The 23,941-nt window shown below is 41.4% G+C and overlaps 1 protein-coding gene across 1 annotated transcript in view; it reads right to left on the bottom strand.

Moving 5' to 3' along the window:
* The window catches only part of ctbp2a (C-terminal binding protein 2a), a 64,463-nt gene extending 40,606 nt beyond the window's left edge, over nucleotides 1-23,857 (bottom strand). Inside the window, exons 1-2 of the mRNA XM_051378243.1 lie at nucleotides 23,602-23,857; nucleotides 3,798-3,956 (exon numbers count right to left, since the gene is read on the bottom strand). Of these exons, the coding sequence (XP_051234203.1) occupies nucleotides 3,798-3,855 (58 nt within the window). The 5' untranslated portion in view covers nucleotides 3,856-3,956; nucleotides 23,602-23,857. The remainder of the gene's footprint in view (nucleotides 1-3,797; nucleotides 3,957-23,601) is intronic.
* Between the last annotated feature and the right edge of the window lie 84 nt (nucleotides 23,858-23,941).

Raw genomic sequence — 23,941 nt, 5'->3', positions numbered from 1 at the left:
CTAGTTCACGTCGCAGTGCCGCTCACATCCCATCTCTGCCCAGATCAGTCAGTTAGCTCTGGCTAAACGGCAATGGCAACGACTTGTGCTGCTGCCCAAGCCAATGCATGCTGGGTACACAGATGGAGCGGACAGAAGGAGAGACACAGAGAGAGAGAGTTAGAGTAAGAGAGTGAGAGAGACAGAGAGAGAGAGAGAGAGAAAAAAGAGGGAGGAACGAGAGAGTATGGGAACTGATGCTCACAACAGATGTTTGCCACAGTTCCCTTATTGCAGTTACACTCTTCTTGGCACTTTATCAAACCCACAACAGAAGGAACAGTTGTACCGTATACATTTTGAAAGCTGATATCTGAACTAAACAATGCTGTGAGGCTTAACAGAGAAATAAGTGTAATGAATTAATTGACTCAAATAAACTAAACAATACAGTAATTATTCAAAGTTTTCATGGTTTCCAGCTGTATATTTTAGCAGGGGCGAGCCGCCTCGCCTGGAATAAAAGACCCCCTCTGCTAACATCATAAAACATGTATACACTTTCATAGGCCTGCGACTAACTAATCATCTTCATTATTGATTGATCTGGCAATTATATTCCAGATGAATCAATCAATGAATTGTTTTGCCAATAAAATGCTGATCATAATTCATGTAACAGTCCAAAACCCAAAGATATTAGATAATGAAAGAAAAGCATCAAATCTGAGAAGCTAGAACCAGCAAATGTTTGTCATTTTCGTGATTATGGAAATCGCGGCCAATTAATTCTCCTGTCAATCAACTGATACGTTTCAGACAATCACTTTCAGATCTATATTTTTATACAGTACAACATTAACGCTTAGGGAAAAAAGTTTCATAACGACAACAGCTAATAAAACTGATCACAAGACACAATGGGTCTACACCTCGGTGGTTTAAAACAACTTCCTGGGTAAAAACCCTTAATTTCATTATTGATTAACTGTCAAAGCTAATTTATCAAGTACAAAAACTCACTGGAATTTGAATATCTGTGTTTTTGAACGTTGGTTGGACAGGGTGGGCTCTCGGAAATTGGGATGAGCAAGTGTCGCCATTTTCTAACACATTACAGACCAAATGATTAATAGATTAATCAAACAAAACAAGCGATGTATATGAGTCGCAGCCATAGTTTTGACCTTACACGTCTAATTGGAAAACCACAAAAATCCGACATGAAAGCCAAGGACAGTGAATCGCATCAGATATCCTCAACAGTAAAGCATCCACCGTTTCGGTTGAAATCTACATTCCAGTGCCGTGACCACTTTTGATGGGAGTAAACAGCCACACTAGATCAGCCATTTCGAATTCAATTTAGGCCACAGGCACGGCTCAGTTAGCCACTCATCACAATGAGTAAAGATGTAATCAATGCACTCCGCTGTGAAACAAGTATTGGATTGACACAGTTATCCTCAGAAGATGAATGGAGATTAGGGAAGCTTCTCTCGCCGTCTCGCCAAGTGCAACCCACGACGGCGACGCAATCACAATCACTCCATAACGTTCTTGTTTTTGTCAATACACATGATACGAACTTTGATTTCTATTTCACGCCTCAGTCCAAACACTCTGTTTATAGATAATAGTGGGTGGCTTTGACATTATGGTGCAGAACACCCCATGCCTCTGGTTTTGAAATACCCTTTTTATATGGTTGAGCAGATTTAACGCTACCATGAAAACAACGTGATTCACCACCCTCTGATCTTTTAACTTCCTCAATGTGAATCACCCTCTTCTACACATTTTTAAGAGCAGCTGTGGTGACTAACTGCGCCAGAAAAAAAAAAAAGAAAACCCCTTCATCTTTGGCAGAATGACTTCATTGTTGATAAGCAGAGGGGACGTCGACACTGTTGACTATGTCTGAAGACGTCTGCGGGACAAAAGGAGCAGATAGTGTTATATGATGTTTAAAATATTGCCTCCTTGGACAATACGCAGTCATTCTTCTTGTGTAAAAAAAAAAAAAAAGTAGGAAAAAGTGTTTCCAAGCAAGCAGGGTTGGTGGTTTGGAGAGGTTTGAGATGCCACATGTGGCTCTCATTCTGAGGGTGGAAACAGACAGCATCGCCGCTTCATTTAGGAATCTATTATATTGTGTTTCGCAATCTTAATGGGATTTTCCTGAGACATGAACAAAGAGGAATGTTGATGTTGATTCTCTCAATATTACTAAGAAAATCCTATGGTTTCGCTTATAGAGAGCTGATGTTCTTTTGCATACATGAGAACACTTAATTTAAAATGACACTGATTGGAAGCAATGCGAATGACTAAAAATACAATTTTGCAACACTGCTCATGCGATTCACTACATGTGGGATGTTAAAGTGATTTATCATATCGTTGTTTATTTAATTCTTCTGTTGTAAGTGGTCTTTAACAAACACCTCCCACGAGCCCGAGACCATCGCAGGTTAAACGTCACCAGTTTGGCAGACTGCTCGAGTGACAGGCTTTGAGAATGGACAGTGAGTGTAAACATTTTCTAGACAGCAGAGACAGCGGGTGGAAAGATCACATTAGAAGAAAGTGTGGGTAGATATCATGGACAACCGGGAAAGACCGGGGTAAGCTTGAACCGAACTGGTTTATACAAGGTGTCGTCCGGCGATGTCTAAAGTGTTTATGGTAGCTCTAAAGGGCCACACTCAAAGGCAGGGTGCAAAGCCTGCAGTCATAGAAGAGGCTGAGATGTTATTTTCATTCAAAGGGGGATAACGGGGCACATTTTTGGGGGTGTTTCAGACACTGTAAGCATACTCCCTCTAATGATCTGCTGTATATTACAGATGCAACTAACAAATTAATAGCAAATGCTGAAGTGGATCCTCACATATCTTGAAATTAGAGACCCCAGTAAACAAAGACAGATGAAAGACACTTCAATGAGAGACTTGCAATGAGTTACAGAAGAACAGCAGTTTGCAGCTAAAGGCTATACCCACATTACAAAAAGGAGAATAGAAAAGTAGAATCATGCTCTGTACAGCACAGTGTATGCATTACTGGTGTGAGCGAAGGCCGAGTATGAGTTTGGGCCCACATATACACATTAAATAAACATTCAGACATTCAGTGGCTGCTGTCGGTGGTTAAGTAAAAAAAAAAAGTGAGTGAAGAAAAACGAAAGGAAAATATCTTGCTTTGTCTTAAACACACAAATGAATGCACACACACAAATCAAGCCCACTACCAGCTATAATCAATCCCAGGGCTCGGAGGAGTGCTTCACTTTATTACAAACTCCCTGCTTCGTCTCTCCAGCAATCTGGAAACATCGAACTCAAGTCTCATTCAGCCATCAGCCCAACCTCCTCTGCATCGCACATACACACACTCACAAACGCACACACACACTCTCACACTCACTCCCTCCTAGACAGCCTTCAAAGCCGAAGTTTTGGAGCCTCGGCTGGTCCCAAGGCTCCCTTTTGACACACACAAACACACTTATGCAAACGATCCCACTGGCTTTCCACTGAATTTGTAGTGGCAGGCTGAAAAGCTTAAATACTGATGGAAACTTAATTTCCATGTAACAGTGCAGGGAATTTTTTTTAATGGCTACAACATAAACCTGTGAAACTAATCCACACACTCAAAGTTACACACACCAAAAACTTAAAAAATAAAACAACTAGAAAATAATAAATTTCCAGTGACCTCCAACTGGGTAGCCAGCATCTCAAATCCACATGTATGTTTAAAAAAAAAATAAAAATCTGGGAGAAAGAGAGGAGTATAGGAGTGTGTCTCACCCTCACAGATCCTGTCCAGCCGCTGGCGTTTGACTTTATGTTTGTCGACCAGAGCCATCCCGTCACAGATTCCTCTCTCTGGTTCTTGTGTCCACCTCTCCTCCTTAAAGTCTCAAAATGCTCCAGTCCTCCAGAAGTTAGCTGGCTGATGTTTTATACCTGAAATTAAAAGAAAGCAGAGACAAATATTATTCCTGAAAGCCTGTCTGACAGTGACGTATATTCACTGTGAATTTCACTACTTTGATTTTTATGTTTAGCATTTTTATTTCTTTGATTGTAGTTTATTGGTTTTTTTTGTCAGGGACCACGTACTGTACAATATTTAACGTAAATGTTGCCATTTGATGTATTGCACCAGAGTTATCTTGCAACTCATTTTGACCTGCAGTCCCCCTAAAATACACTGTACACACAATGATACAACAAATAGGACATTACACTAAATAGTGCACAGCAGTTACATCCCTTACATCATATAAAAAAGTACATGTTGTGCAAATTGAAGACAAGGATGGTGTGTACGATCCAAAAAAAAAAAAAGAATACAATGCACAGCCAGTGGTTACAGAGCTTGATAACTGGTAGAGCTGAAACTTTTTTGTCATGTGGTAGTCTGACTGATTTCTGGCTTTTAAACAGAAATGCCTTTTTAATTAAGAAGTTTAATAACTTTCAGTCACAACTAAACACATGCTAATCATGATTTCCTGGTATCCTGAAAGTGTATCACAAGAAGAACAGGAACAGGAAATATCACACACAGTCGATTCCATCTCAAAACCTTGGCAGAAACCACTGAACAGCCTTGCAAAAATCAGACACTCACATTGCAGCGGCTCGACTCTCCACTAGAGGGAGCCCCGTCTTGTTGAGCATCATTTATTTAATCTAATGAAGAAATGTCACTTTTGCAACTACAGCCCCCCCCTCCCCTTCCCCAGACTGAGTGGAACACAGCAAAAGCAGACAAACGCAGAGTGAGTGAGTAAATGAGGCATTTTACCGATCATTTATGTTCAGTGACTGATGCTCCTCTAAAGAGCAATCTTCTAATTGGTTCCTGCTGAAGCCTGAGGGACACGGCACAGTTTTTGGGGAAAGGCAGGCAGACAGAGGAAGGCACAAGAATGCACACACATCACACACACACACACACACACACACGGGAAACAAGGTACACACATACACACAAGATGACAAGCAGAAATGTAGGCTTTTGCGTTCGAGCACACACACACATACACACACACACACACTCTAAGGGCAGCGAATCACAGAGGAATGTGGGTCAGTTAGTCAGCAGACGGGAGGAGGTTGTATCAGCAGAATAAAGACATAAAAGGGGGTTGGTGGGAGGGAGAGGAAAGTACTAGAAAAACATCGTCTGACAGGATGAGTACATTGTGACACCATCCTCCTCCTACATTTTAACTGTATCTCTTTCAGCACTTTCGCATTCATAACCCTACCTCTGTATCTTTCCATATACGCCTCTGGGCCTGATCCTAGAGTGCTGCACTGTGAGAATGGCTCTCACTTGACTATTTATATGATGATATATTGATATTTGCGCTCTAACTGCAATTATAACTGTTATGTTTTGGTGGGGTGGGGGTCAGGCGAAGCAATATGGCTGCATGATGAATTGATGTTGCACTTCCTATATGGCCAGCTGTTGGGGCATTTTCCCTGCTAGGGGCAGGAAGGGGGAGGTGGCGCATTGCAATCTAAGTGAAGTGAAAAGAAACGCTACTGTAGGTGCTAAATATGTCTTGCATTTAACACACGATGAGCTCCTGTCTTCCTCTGACAAACACACTGTGTGTCTTTCTTAAACCGAACAGATTTCTGCTTGCTTCACCAGTCAGCTGTGCTTCAGCTTCCCTCCTCCACAAGGTAAGCCTTCCTGCCAAAGAGCTGAAGACCCACATGTGGGAGTCAGAGGAGAAGTAATTGAGCAAGAGGGAAAGCAGGAAACAGTCAGTCAGAGGCGGGGGAGTCACACCGCCTTGGCTATGAATAGACTGGAGGAGACATGCATGGGCATCTCCTACTCTGTGCTGCATGAGCGGCAACACTATAAGCCTAGGTCATGAGTGCTTCTGGCCATTTAGTCATTATAAACTCTCCTGATATAGACTTCACTTTACTGACAGCAGCCTTCGTGGACAAACAGTAATATAGGCTGCGATAGCGCGCATATGCCTGCCAAACTATTCCTCAAAATCGCAACCTACAGTAACCTGTGGCGGTTATGCAGTATCAGGATGGGAGTAAAATAAGATAATATCACAATACAATACTGTTCAATCCAGTACCACCATCTAACGTTTCATAGCAATAACTTAAATTAAATTGTAAGGTAGGGCTTGGCAATAATTTCATATTAACATGTATATTTAACACTTACTGGAATATACTGGAACTGTATTGTGATGACAGGCTTATAACATGTTATCTGGCGACCAAATTAACATGAGTTGTTGTGATTATTTCTGTCATTTATATTTGATTGGACATATTATGATATAAAGTGTTAATAGGGCGGTGACATTAAGCCCTGTAATGAGATGTTCATGTTTTTTTGCTCATCACGTATAATCTAAATGTTTAGTACTGATTGATTTCACTGATTAAGCATACTGAATATATTAGTAAAAGTATCCCTCAATGTGCTATTTAAAAAATACATTACTCTTTTTGATAGAACCTTTAAATAAGTATCAATTATATTATCATTAATGTTTTATGTAGCTGAGGTACCTCTAAACCTCTGCATTCACTCCAAATAAGACCTACACTCGTCTTCTCCTGGAATCATTTCAAACATCATATTTCCATCACTTCCTTTCTCAATGGCAGTCTCAACTGATGGGATGAAAAAAACCACCGCTCTGGAAGAATGGCCCGCTCAGCAATTTGAGAGCTGCAGTTGACCAAAAACCCGAATCTGTGGCATACGTGACTTAATTTCCATAAATTAATTCCAGAAATTTCACTCATGTAAGAAGGAGATTCGCTCTGTTTCCAGAGAAGTCGACTCCACTTAGCGGGTTGAAAAGTCAACAACAAGTTTGAGAAGAGCTCTCAGCCAGAGGAGTGCCGGAGAGGAAGTACAGTTATCCTGCAGCCCTTAGCACCAGTGCTGCCGGATTGTTACTTGACTAAGTGCTGTTATGTAACTTAACAATAAGAGGATTGACCTGAGAGGAAGAGAAAGAGAGGAGAAAGTCACACACTCTCAAACGCACATGCAAACCACGGAAATACAAAACTCCAGGGATTGTCTGGCTCGGCGTCGAGAGGGCAGGCGCTCTACTCAACACACACTCAACATTGTGTTACTCTTAGTCATGTTCGCAGGTTTCTTGACAAGTCTGTGAATGTTACCAAGTCAGATCGTGACCGAAGTAGCTGTTGTCTGATCCGACGAATGTTGCAAACCACACACATCCTCTTGTCGTTGAGGATTTTGACTGAAAACATTAATTAGAACAACATATTCTGTAGTATTATGTATGAAGACAAAGAGACATTCAGGACACCTTTCTGCAATATAGCCAATGTGCAAATGTTATTCTGTAATTACATCTTGCCTTTCTACTTGGGTGGATTTCATGCACTGTTGGACTCTGTGACTGCAACCTGCAGCATGTAATAATGCCCAAATGAGAGAATTTTCAAGGTATGTAGACTGTGTATCTAGTAATGTAATACACTCATACTCATCAGTTTGTCTTGCAGTATCACATGCAATGAATGCAACACCCTGATGTCCCTGCCCTACATACAACAAGCATTATCACTTTAACACATTTCCGCACACAAATTAAAATTTTACTCTAAGTCTATCTTATCAACCAACTGTAAATCTTGACTTGTCCTATCTAATAAAAGGCAAAAAGCCCCCAAAAACGTTAAAAACAAAGAAACATTATAGCCACTACCAACAAGATTTCTGGGTAATGAAGCCCTTAAACTTTCTAGAAATTAACTTTTCACACAGTTGCATGTTTGAGCTGCAGAAAAGTGTGAAGCTGGCCTGTAAAGCTTTCGCATATAGGTGTTAATTCTAATAAATAACTTAAATGCCACTCACGTGATGTACCTAAAAAATAAAGCTCTTTTTTTTTTTTTTACACCCTAATGGTGGATAAATTATTGGCACAGAGTTGAGCGGTGTTCAAAGTTAAGAGCTTCGTAATGCTTGTGAAATGTGGCAGATGGACACCACAGATGTGCTACCATGGCTTCTTTACTGTGTCTCACAGAAACAGAAGTAACATTTGTTAAAAAGTGCCGTGCCAGGCGTTACATTGCATTGTTGCAGGTGTTGCATCACTCCTAGAGGTTATGAATTCATTCAGTGCTTCTCCATCTGACACTCTGTACATCAAGACATTTCACAAGCAGAAACAAGCTCTCTTTCAGCTCTTTATGTTACATCTCTTTCCCTCACGCTCATTCTTTTCTACTCCTTTTGTAATGAAAAGTACATAACAAGGCAGGCAGCCCAGGAGATCTTGTTTAGGTTGGTAATAGCACAGAAGACACAGGGGGAGGAAAAAGAAAGTGAAAGAGAGAGGTCTTTTTCTGACTGAGGCCATCTCTCAGAGGAGCCGTCTCACCAGATTAAGAAACCTGTGGGTTTGGCTAAGGGTAAAAAAGGCATAGAAGTAAAGTTAGCTTTGACTTTGTCATAACACGTGTTTGACTGAAATATCTGTGGAGGCGTTTACTACAAGGTGGAGTTTTCATCTTGAAGAAAAAGAGCAAGACACTTTTTTTAGCTCATCAACCGAGCTTCCAGCCTTTAACCTCAGTGAACTAGTTTAACTGTGTGAACCTGATGACCACCAAGCCCATACACACACGAAAGGGACTGAGCTATGCAAGTATGGGTTCGTAGTCAAAGAGTTATGCAGAAGGGAAACCTGGTGCCCTTAAGATAAACTGGAAATAACTTTTTTTCCCTTATATTTAAAAAAACTCAATTTTCTTCCCTATGGCAATAATCTAAAAATCTCTCAATTTGCTTTCTTTTCCATCTTTTTACTTTTAATATCTTTGTTTTAACTTCAGCCTTGTCTGTTCCTCACATCTTCCCTTTGAGGGGGGAATATTTTTTGGGAAATACACTTTACCCGTATTCAACTTCTTGCTGAGCGTTAGATGAGAAGATTGATACACTAGGACGTAGGACTGAGCGATTTCAGTCTATAATGACAATTATTGATCATTTAACTGACCTATTTCTTAGTAAAGACCAGGTGGAAAAATGTTTTGTCATACTCCATTCTTTGACTTCACAGAATTGAAATTATCGCCATTGCACTGAACTATTTTTCCATTGCTATAGATGAAGTGTCTATTATTGATACATTGCTGGCACTATTTGTTGCTATTGTTGTATTGCTCGGACCTAATATGAAGCTACAACCAGCAGCCAGTTAGCGTAGCTTAGCATAAAGGCTGGAAACAGGGGGAAACAGAAATCCTTGTTGTGTCTGAAAGTAACAAAACATGCACCTATAAAGTTCAATTATTGCTTTTATCTTTGGACAGAGCGAGGATAGAGAGCCCCCCCCCTTTCCAGTTTTTATGCTAAGCTGCTGGTTGTAGTTTGAATGATTGTGGTTCAATGGGCACTAGCTACAGAAAATCTCATTAATGCAGCATGTCGTAGGACAGGGATACCTTAGAGTCAACATTTTGAGGAAGAATTGTGTAGCAGCTACCTAAAGTGACTGCTTAAGAGTCTATGATTTATGTCCCTGAAAGTGCAAGATAGCAGAAAAAGAAGCGGCAGAGTGGGGAAGGTGGTTAAGGTTTCTCTTCTCTCATTAATCGGATAGTTGGGGCTCCGAGGGGCACGTAAAGCTGTCGCTCAGACCACTGATTTACACCTTCCTCCTCCTTGCCAGCCTCTTTCTTCCTCCAACCCTCCCCTGTCTAAATACACCAGTTACTGACAATTACAGCTCTCCTCTTTCTACCTCTCCATCACCATCACTATCCCCCAAGTCTGTCAGTCCATCTGTGCCTCTCCATGTATCCTTTTACCTCTTTTTGCATGTCCTGTCAGCCTCTGGCAAATAGCGTCCTTTTCATTCCCCACTTCTCCTTTACATCGCCTTTTTCTCTGAAGCTTCCCCCCCCATCCTCCCCCTTCCCTCTCCCTCCCTCCCTCACATTCTCTCCATCTTTCTCTCAACTCTAAACAAAATGAGACTGCAGCAGTACTAACTGCTGACTTGGGCTAATGCACAATTTTGTAATAATGCCTATTCGTTTAAGTCACCCAGGAAACGCATAATGGCGACATTATTGTGCACGGCAGCCTGTTAGCCTAACCCATTGAGGCTTTCGGCATGGCCTGCATTCCTCCTCTCTCCAGCTCCTTACATCTAATGAACTAAAACAAAGCCTGGCATAAAATCTCCACAGGGATAATTGGCAATTTATTTTTTCACAACATCACTACAGAACACAGACCACTGACGACTTAGAACAATATAAAATCCACATTTTAATTAAATAAAAAGGGATTGTAAACATGTTTCTAAATATGCTGGTATATATGCCTTTAACCGATAGATTAGATACTGGACACATATGTACTCACCTCAACTCACAGAGCAGACGTGCACATAAAAGCAAACGTGCACTCACACACCAAAGCAATCACACCAAAACCTGTGTTACTTAAGTTGACAGGTAAAAGGTTGTGTCCAAGATGCTTTTATTGTGGTAATAAATCTGTCGTTTTCACCTTCCTGTTCAATACGACGAGAATGACCCCAGACCTTTTTCTATGAGGGACAAAGACCGGTACTGAGTGCTAGACCACAGACATACTAACCTTACATAAACGAACAATACACTTGTGAAAAATTGGACCAATTTCTCATCAAGATGGATGAGACCAAACTCCTTGGTGATGAATGCAAGACACGACAATGAAAGCAAATTAAGGACACCTTAGGATGCCCGCTGCTAAGTAGGGTGCACACTAGGTTGAGGAACTGATCTGCTACTCAGTCTAAATACATACATTCGTACATTTTCTGACATTTTATAGAGTAAACGATCCATCAGTAAAATACTAGTTGTTGCAGCTCTACTATTATTAAACCTATCTCCTGGCCATAAACTGTCAAGAAACTGTATAAAGGAGCACATATATTTATGCAAATCATTTGGTAACCATGGTAACATGTACAAATGTGCGTGACCACTCGCAATGATTTTCCCTAATCAATAGGATCAGAATGAAAAAAAAATAAACCAGTGTGCTGTGCTTGTGTCTTGTACTGTGTATTTTGGCAGTTCGTACCACTCTAATATTACAGTAAGGCAACACAGTTTAGTCCTGTTTCTACCTGCTCTTCATTATTCATAAAATTAGGTGGAGTTGCAGTTTAGACTAATAATCCTCGCAGTCAATGATTGCTTTGTAAGCTCTTTGTAATGGATTGTCAGTAGCAGAGAAGATAAATAAACACAAAAGGTGCAGAAAAGGGCTGCACGACTTGATACAAAGTGTCTACAGCCTGTGTGAAACTGCTATCAGCTGGTGTCTTCAACATTTCACCTTGTCTTTCTCAGCTCTTCAGCACCTTTCTATTCCTCAGTTAACAGCTCATTAACACAGGGCCAGAGCACAAAGCAGACACCTTATTATTTAGCACAAGACAAAACAATTTAGTTCCATTTACTCAAAATATCGAACCTTACGCTCACTGATTTCTTACACCTCTCCAGAGTGAAATCTTTAAAACCGTTTAGCTGTAACATGATAGAAGTCCCAAGGAAAGAAGACAAGCAACAAAAAACGCAATTATATTTTAGAGCTATGGAATAATTATGCATCAGGGAGACGGAATTTAAAATTCTCCCTTCAAAAAACAAAAAATTAAATAAGAAAAAAAAAAAAGATTGTGTTGGAACAGGGCCAATCTCTTAAAAAACTCCCATAACCAATGGCTGATTGACAAATGAAGATGCCCCAGTCCCACTGCAGGAGTAAATTTAGGATTTTCAAAGAAGCGTGACTAATGAGGAGAGACTATAAAAATGCTTTGCTTCTGGGTCTGAAGAGCAAAGTGAGGGTTCGTAAAGGCAAACACATAAGGAGGAAAGAATGAAGACAGATAACCACAAATACCTTCTTTTTTCCCCGTCATCGTGATCACTGTCACCAGTTTACAGCTAACTATTATTTGACTATTGCTCGTCAGGTACAGCATTACTGAGAAAATCTAGTCTCCACCTAATACATGATGGTAAATCATTTGCGCGTAATCCCTTCGGAATAGTTTTAGTCTAATTAGACACACTTGTACATTTTTGTGTGTCGAGGTTGGCAAGTGCCGGTTGTTAATTGTTGAACTTGATGATCTGTCTTTTCCTAGCAATTAACTACCGAGTGAGCACCTGATACATATGCAGCAACTGCAAAAGCAATTAAACTGCAAATTAACTGAATTGAGTTCACGATGCGAGTGCAAACGCTCATATTTTGAATGAGCTTTGGTTCACAATTTCATATTTCTAGAGGAGGGAAATCATGATACAGAAATGCAGTCCTCTCTGCACGAGAGCTTCTTGAACCCTTGTTCATATAAAAGGACTCTTAATTTACCAAGCTACCGCAACATCTAATCTGATCTTTGTCATGTAAACTCAAAGTAAAAATAAGTTTTAGTATGTTTTTCACAGACCAACAGAGTTTAAAGTAGATTTACTAAAACCAAGAAATGTAGCTTATATTTGTGTAATGCAATAATGGATTGTTAAATTGTTTTTCACTTTTTCATAAAGAGTGACTCTTTCTAACAACGTCAGTATTTAATATTTAATGGGGGATTTCACGTGAAAGATATGAACTATCTAAAATGCATCTCAAAGATGCTTTATTTACACTGTGCACATTTAAAACCTTATTTGCTTGATTTGTTTTTTTTATTTTGGGCATGGTTTTAACAGTACATGTATTGGTTTGTGTCTGAAGAAACAGTTTGTTACATGGCTTCTTTCAGTTTGCAACCAAAAAATTGCAGATAACAGATAAAACAGTCTAATTAGAAGTCTTGGCGTGTGTGGAATATATTTAAAAGTGCGAGGTCCACCTGGAGGACTCTTGGTAACATTTCAAATGTTGCAATAGTAGTGCCAATACTCGACTGAGACTGATACAAATGATATTTGGTATCTTAGTTTAAGAAATATAGAACATTTTTTTTTCCATTTAACCAAACATGCCAAACTTCTCAGTGCAAACTATCAGTGTTTGTATTAAGAAAACACTGAACTTTGCAGCCAAACACTGAACATTGCCTCAGTAAAACACAGTCTAAACTCTAACTAAGAAATATTTGATCACAGAATAAGTAAGCAACACTAAGAATTTTGCAAAGTGTTTCATGGTGACTTTTAAGTATTTGACAGCTTTCAATACTCAAGGTTTTGGGTTCAGTATCCAGCCCTACTGGTAGCATGTCTGTTCTTAAATAATCCGTGCTAGTCTGGTTAACCTACAGCCTAACAATCATAAACAATATGAGCTGTCTACTGGCAGACATTTGTTACACATATGGCGAGTACAAGAACAAAAATGCAGTCTTTTTAGCTTACTAAGCTTTGAGCTGAACATTTTGGAGTGTGTTATCGAAGTCCAGGGGCCTCAATGGTGTGAGCCATCTGGGCTGCTAGGAAGAGCCACTGTGCTCCGCTTAGAAAAGGCCTGCTGAACCAGGTACAGCAGTAATCTGCCCAACACTACACAGTGTAAACATCTTGTCAGGTTCTTTAACAGCAAAACTACGCATGAGGTAAGTAGACTGTAAGTTAGTTGAGTAAATGGGGTTAAGGAAAGGCCAAGCTTGCCCCAGAGGCTGACTCCCCGTGAGCTGAACGACACTGACCTAGATTAATACCAACCGCAGCAGCGCCAGGACTATTAAACACACCCCGGTTTCCTGTATCCTGCCTTTCTGTCTGTGTGTGAAATGATTCCATCTGTCAGTCTCAGCTGGGCTGTGAGAACACCGCTGAACGCTGCTGCCCACACACACACACACACACACACACACACACACACACAGACACATATATACAGACGGACACCAAAAAACACAGACGTGTCGGCTGGGAACTGGGGCCAAGGTGGGTGTCTGGCTGTATCCAGCCTCAAGGGAGGGGAGGGGGGTTCTGAAAGCCCAGCATGGAAGGCTTGAGGATGGGGAGCCAGACATGAGATAGCGACTGTGGTCACGATGGTGCGCAGAAAACCATCCTACAAAGCAGTGTTCGTTTACGAGGCTTTATAATTTCAGCGATGAAAACTAACTGCATAGAACATTTTGTGTCAGCGCAACCTGAAAAGACCTCTTTTCAATGACAGCAGGTTTTGTCTCTCTACTCCTCCGATGAGTACCGCGCATGTGGTAGTCTCTTTTCAGCCTCCCTGTTGAATTAATAGCTTGCTTATAATAAGGCCAATTTATCATAGCGTGCATGTATGCATGTTTCTGTCTATGTCTGTGTGCAGGTATGTGTGCGTTCGCGTGCTTTTATGTATATGTGGTGTGTATTAGGCAGTTTTTATTACACTGGCATGCTTCCCTGACCAAGGACAGCAGCTGGTATTCAATAGATAGGCTACCAAACAGAAGAAACACAGACAGCCAGCAAAGAGGAGCCAGCACAGCCCTCAGCCACCTGTGAGCAAGAGCACAGAGATGAAACTGAAGGGAGAAAAAAAAAGAGAGACAAGATAAGGGCACAGACAGATTAGCAGGCACAACTGATATTCAGAGGAAAATAAGGGAAAGAGAGCTTAGCAGCAGAAAAAGAGGAGAGAAGAGAAAGGTCAGGGATGGGGTTTAACCAAGGGAGAAAAGACATGGACAAGTGGGTGAAAAGTGGAACAAAAAGCTATGTTCTTTGAGTTATTTGAAATATTTCAGTAGTTCAAACTTCCCCTGAGGCTGAAAAGACCGGCAAACATATAACCTCTGTTCAAGTTTATCATCATTTCAGCTTGCTGTGTACAGTGAAATGAAAACACTCTTCTCCTGGCACATTCTATACAAGATTAAAAAAAAAACAACATAAGAAGAGGAAAAATGGTTTTAAAATGTAATAAAAATGTGGTATATTAATACCTGCATAAAGTGAATGGCGCATGGAATTCATACAGTATTTCCCTTGGTACATCAATTTTTAACTACAAAAAAAAAAAAAAAAAAGAGAGAGAGATCTTTCCAGCAGTGCTGCATCGACTGCATGTCTGAATGAGATAATAGGACTTCTCACTTTCTTCATATTCGAATTTGGCTATGCTGCTTTTTTTAAACAGCGAGTTCACTATGGCTGTAGGTAAAACATAGACCTAATGCATCAGCAAAATCCCTGACAAGGCAATGCCAATGAACTGTAGCTCTGTTATCGTACTAATGCACTCCCCCTATCTCCTGATGGCACAAAACTTCATTATTGGAAAAATTTTCACCTTAGGTCAAAAGATGTTGGAAGCTATAAATAAAAAGCAGCATGCAGTTTAAGTCTGGGAATAAAATCGTGTTCGGTAAATATTATATATTTATTGCAGAGAGTTAGGTCACTACTTGATATGTCAGATGTGTAGTATAAAAGGATAAAAAGATGTTGAAAAATTGCAAGTATAATGCCTTAAAATAGCTTTTTCCAAAGCTGTCTGAAAACCCCAGGGACACCTATTTCTAACCTCACACAGAGTCCCGAGGGGAGTATTCACAGAGGACTGAGTAGGAGGGACTGAGAGTCTGTGGCTTCTGTCTGGCTCAGTGAAACATTAACCCACAGTAAATCCTTTTTGTTCAGGATCAGGAATCAAACATCTCCATACGGGTGAAAATCAAACATGTCTTTGTGCGAACAAGCTGACGAGTTAAAAAGCCAACCATCCCACTGAGCTTCTCAGCAGCTGAGAATCAAAGAATTAGCCTCAGGCTCACCAAACATTGGTAATATCCATATTCATAATGGAGATAGCTGAGGTGATAAGACTCCAGAGCTCAGCTACGCCACTCACTTTGTCAACACTTCCATAACTGCTAGCAGTGAGCAGATAATACGCCGCGTTTCGCCACAGATGACTGATGAGGAGCAGGATGACAGCTCGCCCCGTTCAGCTCTCTGTAAAGCAACAAGTAGATAACTGCTTTTGTGTGACATTGTGCGAGCATGTGTGAGTGCGTATGAGCGCTGAATGATGCTCTGTAGCAGCGGCCATGGTGATGTCCACTGCTCATTCAAATCAATGGGAAGTGCAGCCTCTCACTTAACAGGGTGGTTTAGGAGTCAAATGGTTTTATGGACATCTGCCAGATTTCCCTGTTTGGACTCCTGCCAGTATTTATGCAAGCAAAGAGGCTGTTAGATGCATGAAAGCACGGTATGTAGACAGATTTAACCTGGACTGCAAGGATAAACTTACAGCATTAAAAAAATAAAGTTTTGAGGTTATCTTATTGGCCTCAGGGCCAGGGCACACCAGCAATGAAAACACCAACATTTCACAACTAACTCAATCCTCTCCAACATAAAATAAATCCACAAACATCTTTCAAGTTCAACCTTGGTAAACTTTGACATGCAAATTCACAAAAGCAAGCCATCAGTGCAATCTGAAGAAAGCTATCATAGCTTATAACAGCCTCCTCAGGCAGAGAACTTTTATTGTACTCTAGTATGTAACATTTAGGAGGATCTATTGGCAGAAATGGATTATAATATTCATAAGTAAGTTTTCATTAATGCACCTGACTATAGAAATCGTTGTTTTCTTTACCTTAGAATGAGCAGCTTTTAATCTACAGACGCCAAGGATCACCTTCCATCCATCATGTTGTATCCCAGAAAGGACAAACCAAACACTGGCTGTAGATAGGACCTGTCGCATTTGTTGCAGGTTTTTTGGCCACCGTAGTGTCTCCTACATACTTCATAGCCCGTTCTCATGCAGGACGCCAGTGGTGTCTTCGCTGCTAGAGGCCACTAAATCCTACACACACTGGTCCTTCCAACTATTTACTGAATGAAAATATGTGCAATACTGAGAACAAATTGCCATGGAGGAGAAGAATTCCCACAAGAAAATACAAAGTTCAAAGAGCTATTGTGACTGACAGCTGCTAGCATGTCAGTGGTTGGCTCACCAGATACTGTACAAACTCAGCTCTGGGAGTTGACACTACGTCACATTGGAAATCAACCAGGACCTTTGACGCATATCACCGCCAGCTCCCTAAACCCATATTTCATATGGCTCGCCACTATCAAGTAAAACAATCATCACAGTCAGTACAATTCTAATACTCTAATACCACTACTCAAGTAAGGGTTGAAATGGCATAAAATAACGATTGTGGTATTTTTATACAGAGCTTGCCACGTATCGGTTTTAAGTAAAATGTGAGATAACAGGCTCAAATTCAATACATATCCTTATCTCATGACATCATCAATTGTCCTGTGTCCACACAATGTAAAATCTAGAGAGCAAGCAGGACTATGAGACCAAATACTCCACAAGTAGGTCAAAGTCCAGAGAGATCCATGGCACTTGTGGCTGGCTACCGCTAACAAAACAGCTCATAATAAACCAAGGACCTGACGCCTCACTACAGGGCTGCCCAGCCAGAACTCCAGGGGCCCTGTCTAAGACTACCATTCCTACTCTGCCACACAGCATCAGCAAGCTTGTAAAACAAGCTGTTAAACTTTATCTGCATCATAACCATTGCAATAATACACCACAGATGCCAGAATTTCAAAAACAGATTTCCCCGAGGGTTTTTTCTGACTATAAGCCTGTTCTTTGTGCCTATGTGTTGAGATAATCCCCATGCTGCCATAAAACAAGAAAGTATTCATTTATATATATATATAAAAAAAAACTTCAGACTCCACATAATCAGTTAATAAAATGAGCTGATGCACCTTCCACAGCTATTAGAAGTAGCACTCAGTGTGCTTGCATACTGAAAGTGTACATACTGCACTACTCCAGATTGAAACATGCTATTAGCCCGCACATTCACAGAGCCATTAGCATTTAAATATGCAGGAGCTGTGCTCCTTTCAAAATGCCATTTTTACCCTGCTGCAAGGAGAGTTCTCCAGTTGTCATAAACAACTTTTTTTTCTTTATTCAAGGACCTTTTCAAATGTCAGGGCCAATCAAACACAACACGACAGGTCTCTGGGTGAAAAAAAAAAAGTGCAGCTCAGAGGGCAAAGAAGAAGAGCGGACTTAACATGCATATTCATGTGGTTGGAAGGTTCAATGACTGCTGTCTCAGAGAATTGTGAGCAGTGGCAAAACAGTTTGTACGGCAACAGACAGCTGAAAAAAAAGTAAGCTTTTTTTAACTCTTTTCTCCCCCTCGCTATTTCTAAATGTCAATGTCACAGACCGACAATGGGCAAGGCGCTTTCCAAGTGACTTCCAAACCCCCCCCACCCCCCCCACCCCCCACCCCATCCCCCCACCCCCAACACCCCCCCGCTTCCTCTCCGTCAGCACATTTGGGCAGAAAAGTTTTCTCTGCGAAGTGGTGCTCAGCAGAATGGCAAACAAACAGAGCCATCTCTCCACTGGCCAGAGCCCACTTCAGCATTTTAGACATCTCTTTCAGTTTACAGCTTGCCTCACATCAGCAGGATGGATCCTCCTGACACAAGTCTATGTCAGCTGGACTGGAATAGGGGCTATGTCGAGACACAATGGAACCCTTCCTCCTCCTCCTCCTCCTCCTCCTCTTCATGCCACCTCCCTCCTGAGACGCTGAGAGAGGAGAGAGCGAGCAGGAAGGAAGGAACATAAAAAAAAAAAGAGGAAATAAAACACAATACATAGGCCAGTACTTTCAGTCTGTGTGGGTATATGTGTGTAAATCCTCTTCAGGAAACTTCACAAGCTCGGACAGAGAGTGCTGCACGCCCCACTGGTATCTTCCTCTCTATCTGTTCTTTATCTATCCGTCTTTCTCTCTCCTTCACTTCCTGCCTCTCTTCATTAGTCTCTGTCTCTTCTCTGTGGCTCCAGCAAGGCACAGTCATCCAGGAGGACATTATTAGCTGTCAGCATTAACAAGCAAGCGTAGCAGCATCAACAGCAGCAGCAGCAGCAGCAGCAGCACCAGAGTCGGTTTCATAACAATGCTCACAGAAAGCCTCTTCTCTGCCCCAGCGAGAGGAGCAGGCAGTCAGGACAGCCTGCTGCGTGCAGATGGTGCTTTGTCTCTGCTAGTTCCTGCAAAAGTGACACACAGACACGAACGCAAGCACGCATGTACAGGCACACATAGTTGGAAGACGGTGCCACTATTCATTCCTAATCCTCTGTGGTTTGCATGAAAGTTAATGGCAGCTCTGGCTATGCCAAGCGAAGGAGGGGAGGTGAGTGGGAGAAGATCAACTCTTTTTTTTCCCCTGCTGGCAAACACACACACACACTTTCCCATGTTAGGAAGACAGTGTATTACATCCATATTAGATCTTCAGACTGCGCTCCTTCATCCATCCTCATCCGCCCTCCCCACTCCATCTATCTCTGGCATAATGTCCATGCATGCAGTTGAGAGCAATTAGGACTTCTTTGGATGAAAATGGCCAGTCATTAAGGAGGAGCAGGGACTCCGAGTGTGATGGTTTACGCCAGGTTGGAGGCTATTAGACAGCCAAGTGGTGTGAGCAAACTCGCATGGTCATAAATACAGGGAACGGTAAACATCCTCCACTGTTCCCCCACTGCTGTTAAGCGCTTTCCTCCAATCATATAATGAGTTAATAATTTAGAGAAATGCTTATTTATGCATCCACAGCATACTATATCCACTCACTGTACTGTAGGCTATAGTCAATTAAATGATTGGCCCTGATCACAGCAGACCTTTTAGCACAGGTGTTACTAATAACATTAATGATGGCTCTGTTTTATTCAAGTGTCACAGTGAGCCAGCCTGCACGATCCTGAAGCCGAATGGAATTCGGCCATCATTAATTGCATTATTTCCACCTGTGATTTTCCTACTGTGACATGTTACAATGTCTTAGCAGTATAATTGCTCACTGTACATACATGGCTATATATAGCTGAAACAATTAGTCGATAATGATGAATTAATCATTCAACAAAAACAATATTTTTTTGCTGCTTTACCGTTTTATATCATTCTAAATTGAATATAATTTGGGTTTTAACTGCTTGGCAGACACAACAGGCAACTTAAGGACATCACCTGAGGCACCTGGAACTTTTGTTAGGCATTTTCCACTATTATTTGCCAAAAGGTTCATTGATTAATCAAAAAACTGGATCAGTTATGTAAATAATCATTATTTGTGTGCTTCAATCACATGTTATAAAAAATGTCAGTTTTAACTCAAAGACTAAACTCTTTAAAGATTAAGATTTAAGCTTCATTTCATTTTTTCCCCACAAGCTGCCATTAAACACTCAGGTGTACGATAAGCAGGGAAATGATGTAGCAGCACTCGCACACAAGTCACACAATAATGAAACTCTAATACAAGCAACAATACAACTTATTCCATTAATCACTCCGGATATAATATTTAGATTTGGCAACAATGTGTGGATATGATTCTGCAATTTTATGTTTGATTGTCTCAATTAAAAACCCTGGACTATAATTTGCTTGTTTTCTGGCCACGACGCCAGCTGAACTGGGAATGACTATTAAATACATTATTTTGGTTTGGCAAAGCTTGCAAACAAGCTTGTAGGATTGCCAACGTGGCAGGAGCAAGATACAGAGAAGCTGTGAGAGTATAAAAACTGACCTCAGCTGCACTTGAAGTGAAACAACTGAGGATGTATCTATTTCTTCATACTGCAGGGGCATACACGAGTGCACACACACACACACAGAGGGATTCACACCATCCTGTATCTTTTAAGCACACTGTGCAAACAGGCCATATCAGTGAAGAGAATCAGACACCTGCTGTTGTCTGGTGCAGTCCACAACCACTCTCCCAAAACTATCCTTCACAACCAACCACAAACAGAAACGACCGACTCAGAAGACACTGAGACACAACAGAGCATGTTATAACAAGCAAGAAACAGGTGCTGGTAATTTGTAGAGAGGACCAATTACACTAAACACACAGTAGATTTTAAAATGCCTGTTCTTTGAGACAAAACTATTACCAGCCCGCACGGGATGCAGTGCAACAGTTCCTCAAAGAATAATTGAAGCACAACTGTTCCCTCATCATTGTAATGCTCTGAAGCACACAGTTCTCAATTTGCAAAGTGCACTACTTCACAGCACAATCTTTGTTTTCAACATCAAAGCCTTAATACAATCTGAGAATTAAGTTTTAAGATGTCTTAAGATCTGTGTGACAGAAATATAGCAGGACTTTTTGAAAAAAAAAGAACAATGTTTCACATTCAAATATTCTATCAGGAAACTGTGATACTTTCAAAAAGTGAAATGGCTGAATAAAAAACAGAGACTACGAATTACTCAATGGAAGATGATTTGCAGCCATGCCAAAAAACCCGTGGTATAAACCCTAAATCTTCCTTGCTCTGTGATTTTGCAAAGCAGTATGTCTGAGTGACATCAGGCTGTGCATTTTCGGCCTCTTGCAGATGGCACAGTGTAATTTCACACCCATTACCTCCTCTCCACAATGCATAGCACAATCACATGACAGTAAAATCCTCTCAAACCAACTCCTATGGGAACTTTTAGAAGCCGTTAGTGGCCCGGCCATTATGGGAATTCTCAGAAGAGTTCACAAGAGCTATTTCAGCAGCGTCCAAATTACTGTGTTAAATGGAGTATTAGGCTCTGAGAATATGATTAACCAATTGTAATTACTTTGCTTCTGTGACTTCAAAACAGGCAGTTGATGCATGATTCAGATGGTTTTTTTCTGTTGCTTTTAGCTCTTCCAATTTATATAGTAATCACGTCAACAGAAAGAGAGCGAACATAGCAGCCATGCAAGAAGGTAGTCTCACTGAATAAACACGCTGTCCAATGAAAACCACACGCAATGAGCGAGTGGTTAGCAAAGTGAGAGACAGCACCTGTGCTTTCAAAATCATCTCTTCCTGCATCGGTGCACTCGCTCCCCCAGCTTGCCTCTCCGCTATCCAGCGTGTTATAATACAGCAGACACACAAATGAGTCCCTACACAAGCATGTTGTACAGCGGATCAGCCATGTACAACAGTGCTCTGTACAAGCACAAATCATGTTCGTAATCACAGTACACTGACTCCACCAGTCACCAGGGAATATCTGTTGAGGCGAATGAGACTCCTGATTTCCAACACAAACACAAACACACACACACACACACACACACACACACACACAAGCATTCACACTGATAGCTACCATCAAGCACAAGCTGTGTGCATGATATCATAAATATTAAAGCGTTGGTTTTGCATTTTCTTGGCATTTTCCTCCACAGCGATAAATCAAAAGGCCTGATAGGAGCTGCCATGTACATTGTGATGCTGCGTATGATGCGTTTGCCTTGGGAGGGCAGCTTTCATATCTGAACGCATGCAGGCCGCAAAAGACGTGTGGGAAGAGGTTCAACCCCCGGCGGAGTTGAGGGGAGGCGAACAGGGAGGGTGGTGTTGCAGGTGGGACTGAAGGCGCAGGGAGAAAAAAAAGGAAACCCCAGTAAGGAATGACAAACTAAGAAGTACTACATCTGTTCCACCATCAGCAAATGATATATATTTGGAGTGAAGACACTCTGATCTGAAATCTCTGATTTAAAGCAGACCTCTTGGGATGATCAGATGTGTGGAGTTTCAAATGCAAACATACGCCTCTGGAAGGGTACGGGCCACGGCCTGCATATCATTCACAAAAGGCCTTTTCTCTGCGGGCAGGCTCCACTCTAAGTTCCCCCTGCCTGTTGTGACAATGCCCATGGGGTGGGTGGGTGGGTGGAGGGAAGGGGGGGAGCAGATGTCCGTTGCCAGCAGCACATCTGCATACAGCCTCAATCCCCACCCCTTCACTGGCCAGACAATGGAGCCGCCCTCCTCCTCCTCCACTTGAAGCTTTCCTCCACTGGAGCCTCCAAATGCAGTAAAAAAAAAAAAAAGAAAAAAGAAAAGAGGGAGAGTGGAGATTGTTGCCTTTTGAGAACCACCGCCCACTCTGCCTGTCAAAACTGTGAAATGGAGGGATTATGTCCTGTTTCAAAGTGTGCAGGTGCTCATATGGAAGCCTGATTGGGTCACTAATTAAGCACTCATTAATTAGTAGGCTAACAGATGACAAGTGTTCAAACTGGAGTTTGTTTGGTTTGTACACATGCTAGCAAGAAAGACTACAACTGCACACAAAAAAAACACACTTGTACTAAACTTTTAATCAAACTCTTTTTAAGTGCATGTCAATATCCTTATAAAAAATAAGTATTTTTTTTTTAAATCAGAAAATCACTTATAATTGATTATATTGGCTCTTTAATATGGCCACCATTACCTTACAAGTGCCCAGGCTCATTAAGAACTTAATAAAGCCAATTCCCACATCACTATGAAGTGGAGTATCGGCTAACGTCTACTCCCACCCTCCCCTTGTCCCTCCTTGCTGATGGCGCAGGGACACATGGACAGCGACGCGAGTATAGCTTTTCAAAACTACACCCCGTGTGGAGCACACACACACACACACACACACACACACACTGAAACATTTTTTACCACCACCTTCGCAATAATCTTGAATCCTACCTCGACTGGATGTTTACTGAGAGTTCAAACGTCGGCTTTGGGGGCTCCAGAAATAGCATCGCAGGCTACGCATTTCAAATTCGCTTGTTATCTCGGATTTAGATAATGATCCACCTTTAGATGACAGAAAAACTTAATCCTGAACGCAACGGGACAATCTCCGGCGCTGGGAAACGGTGCCTGCTGTCGGTTTTTACGGGGGGAAGTAGCCTCGGCTCTCGGCGTGCCTGGTTATCCTGCTGTTTACTTATACGGTTCATAAACACTCCTATTCTTTTCCTCCTGCCAGAATTGAGAGGTGTGTATCAGTTTGCTTTTCCTTTTTTTTCTCTCGCTTTTT

This window comes from Dicentrarchus labrax, unplaced genomic scaffold (genome assembly GCF_905237075.1).
Source record: "Dicentrarchus labrax unplaced genomic scaffold, dlabrax2021, whole genome shotgun sequence".
Lineage (NCBI taxonomy): Eukaryota > Metazoa > Chordata > Actinopteri > Moronidae > Dicentrarchus > Dicentrarchus labrax.
Note: the sequence above shows the minus strand (reverse complement) of the source record. Positions and strands in the feature narration are given on the sequence as shown.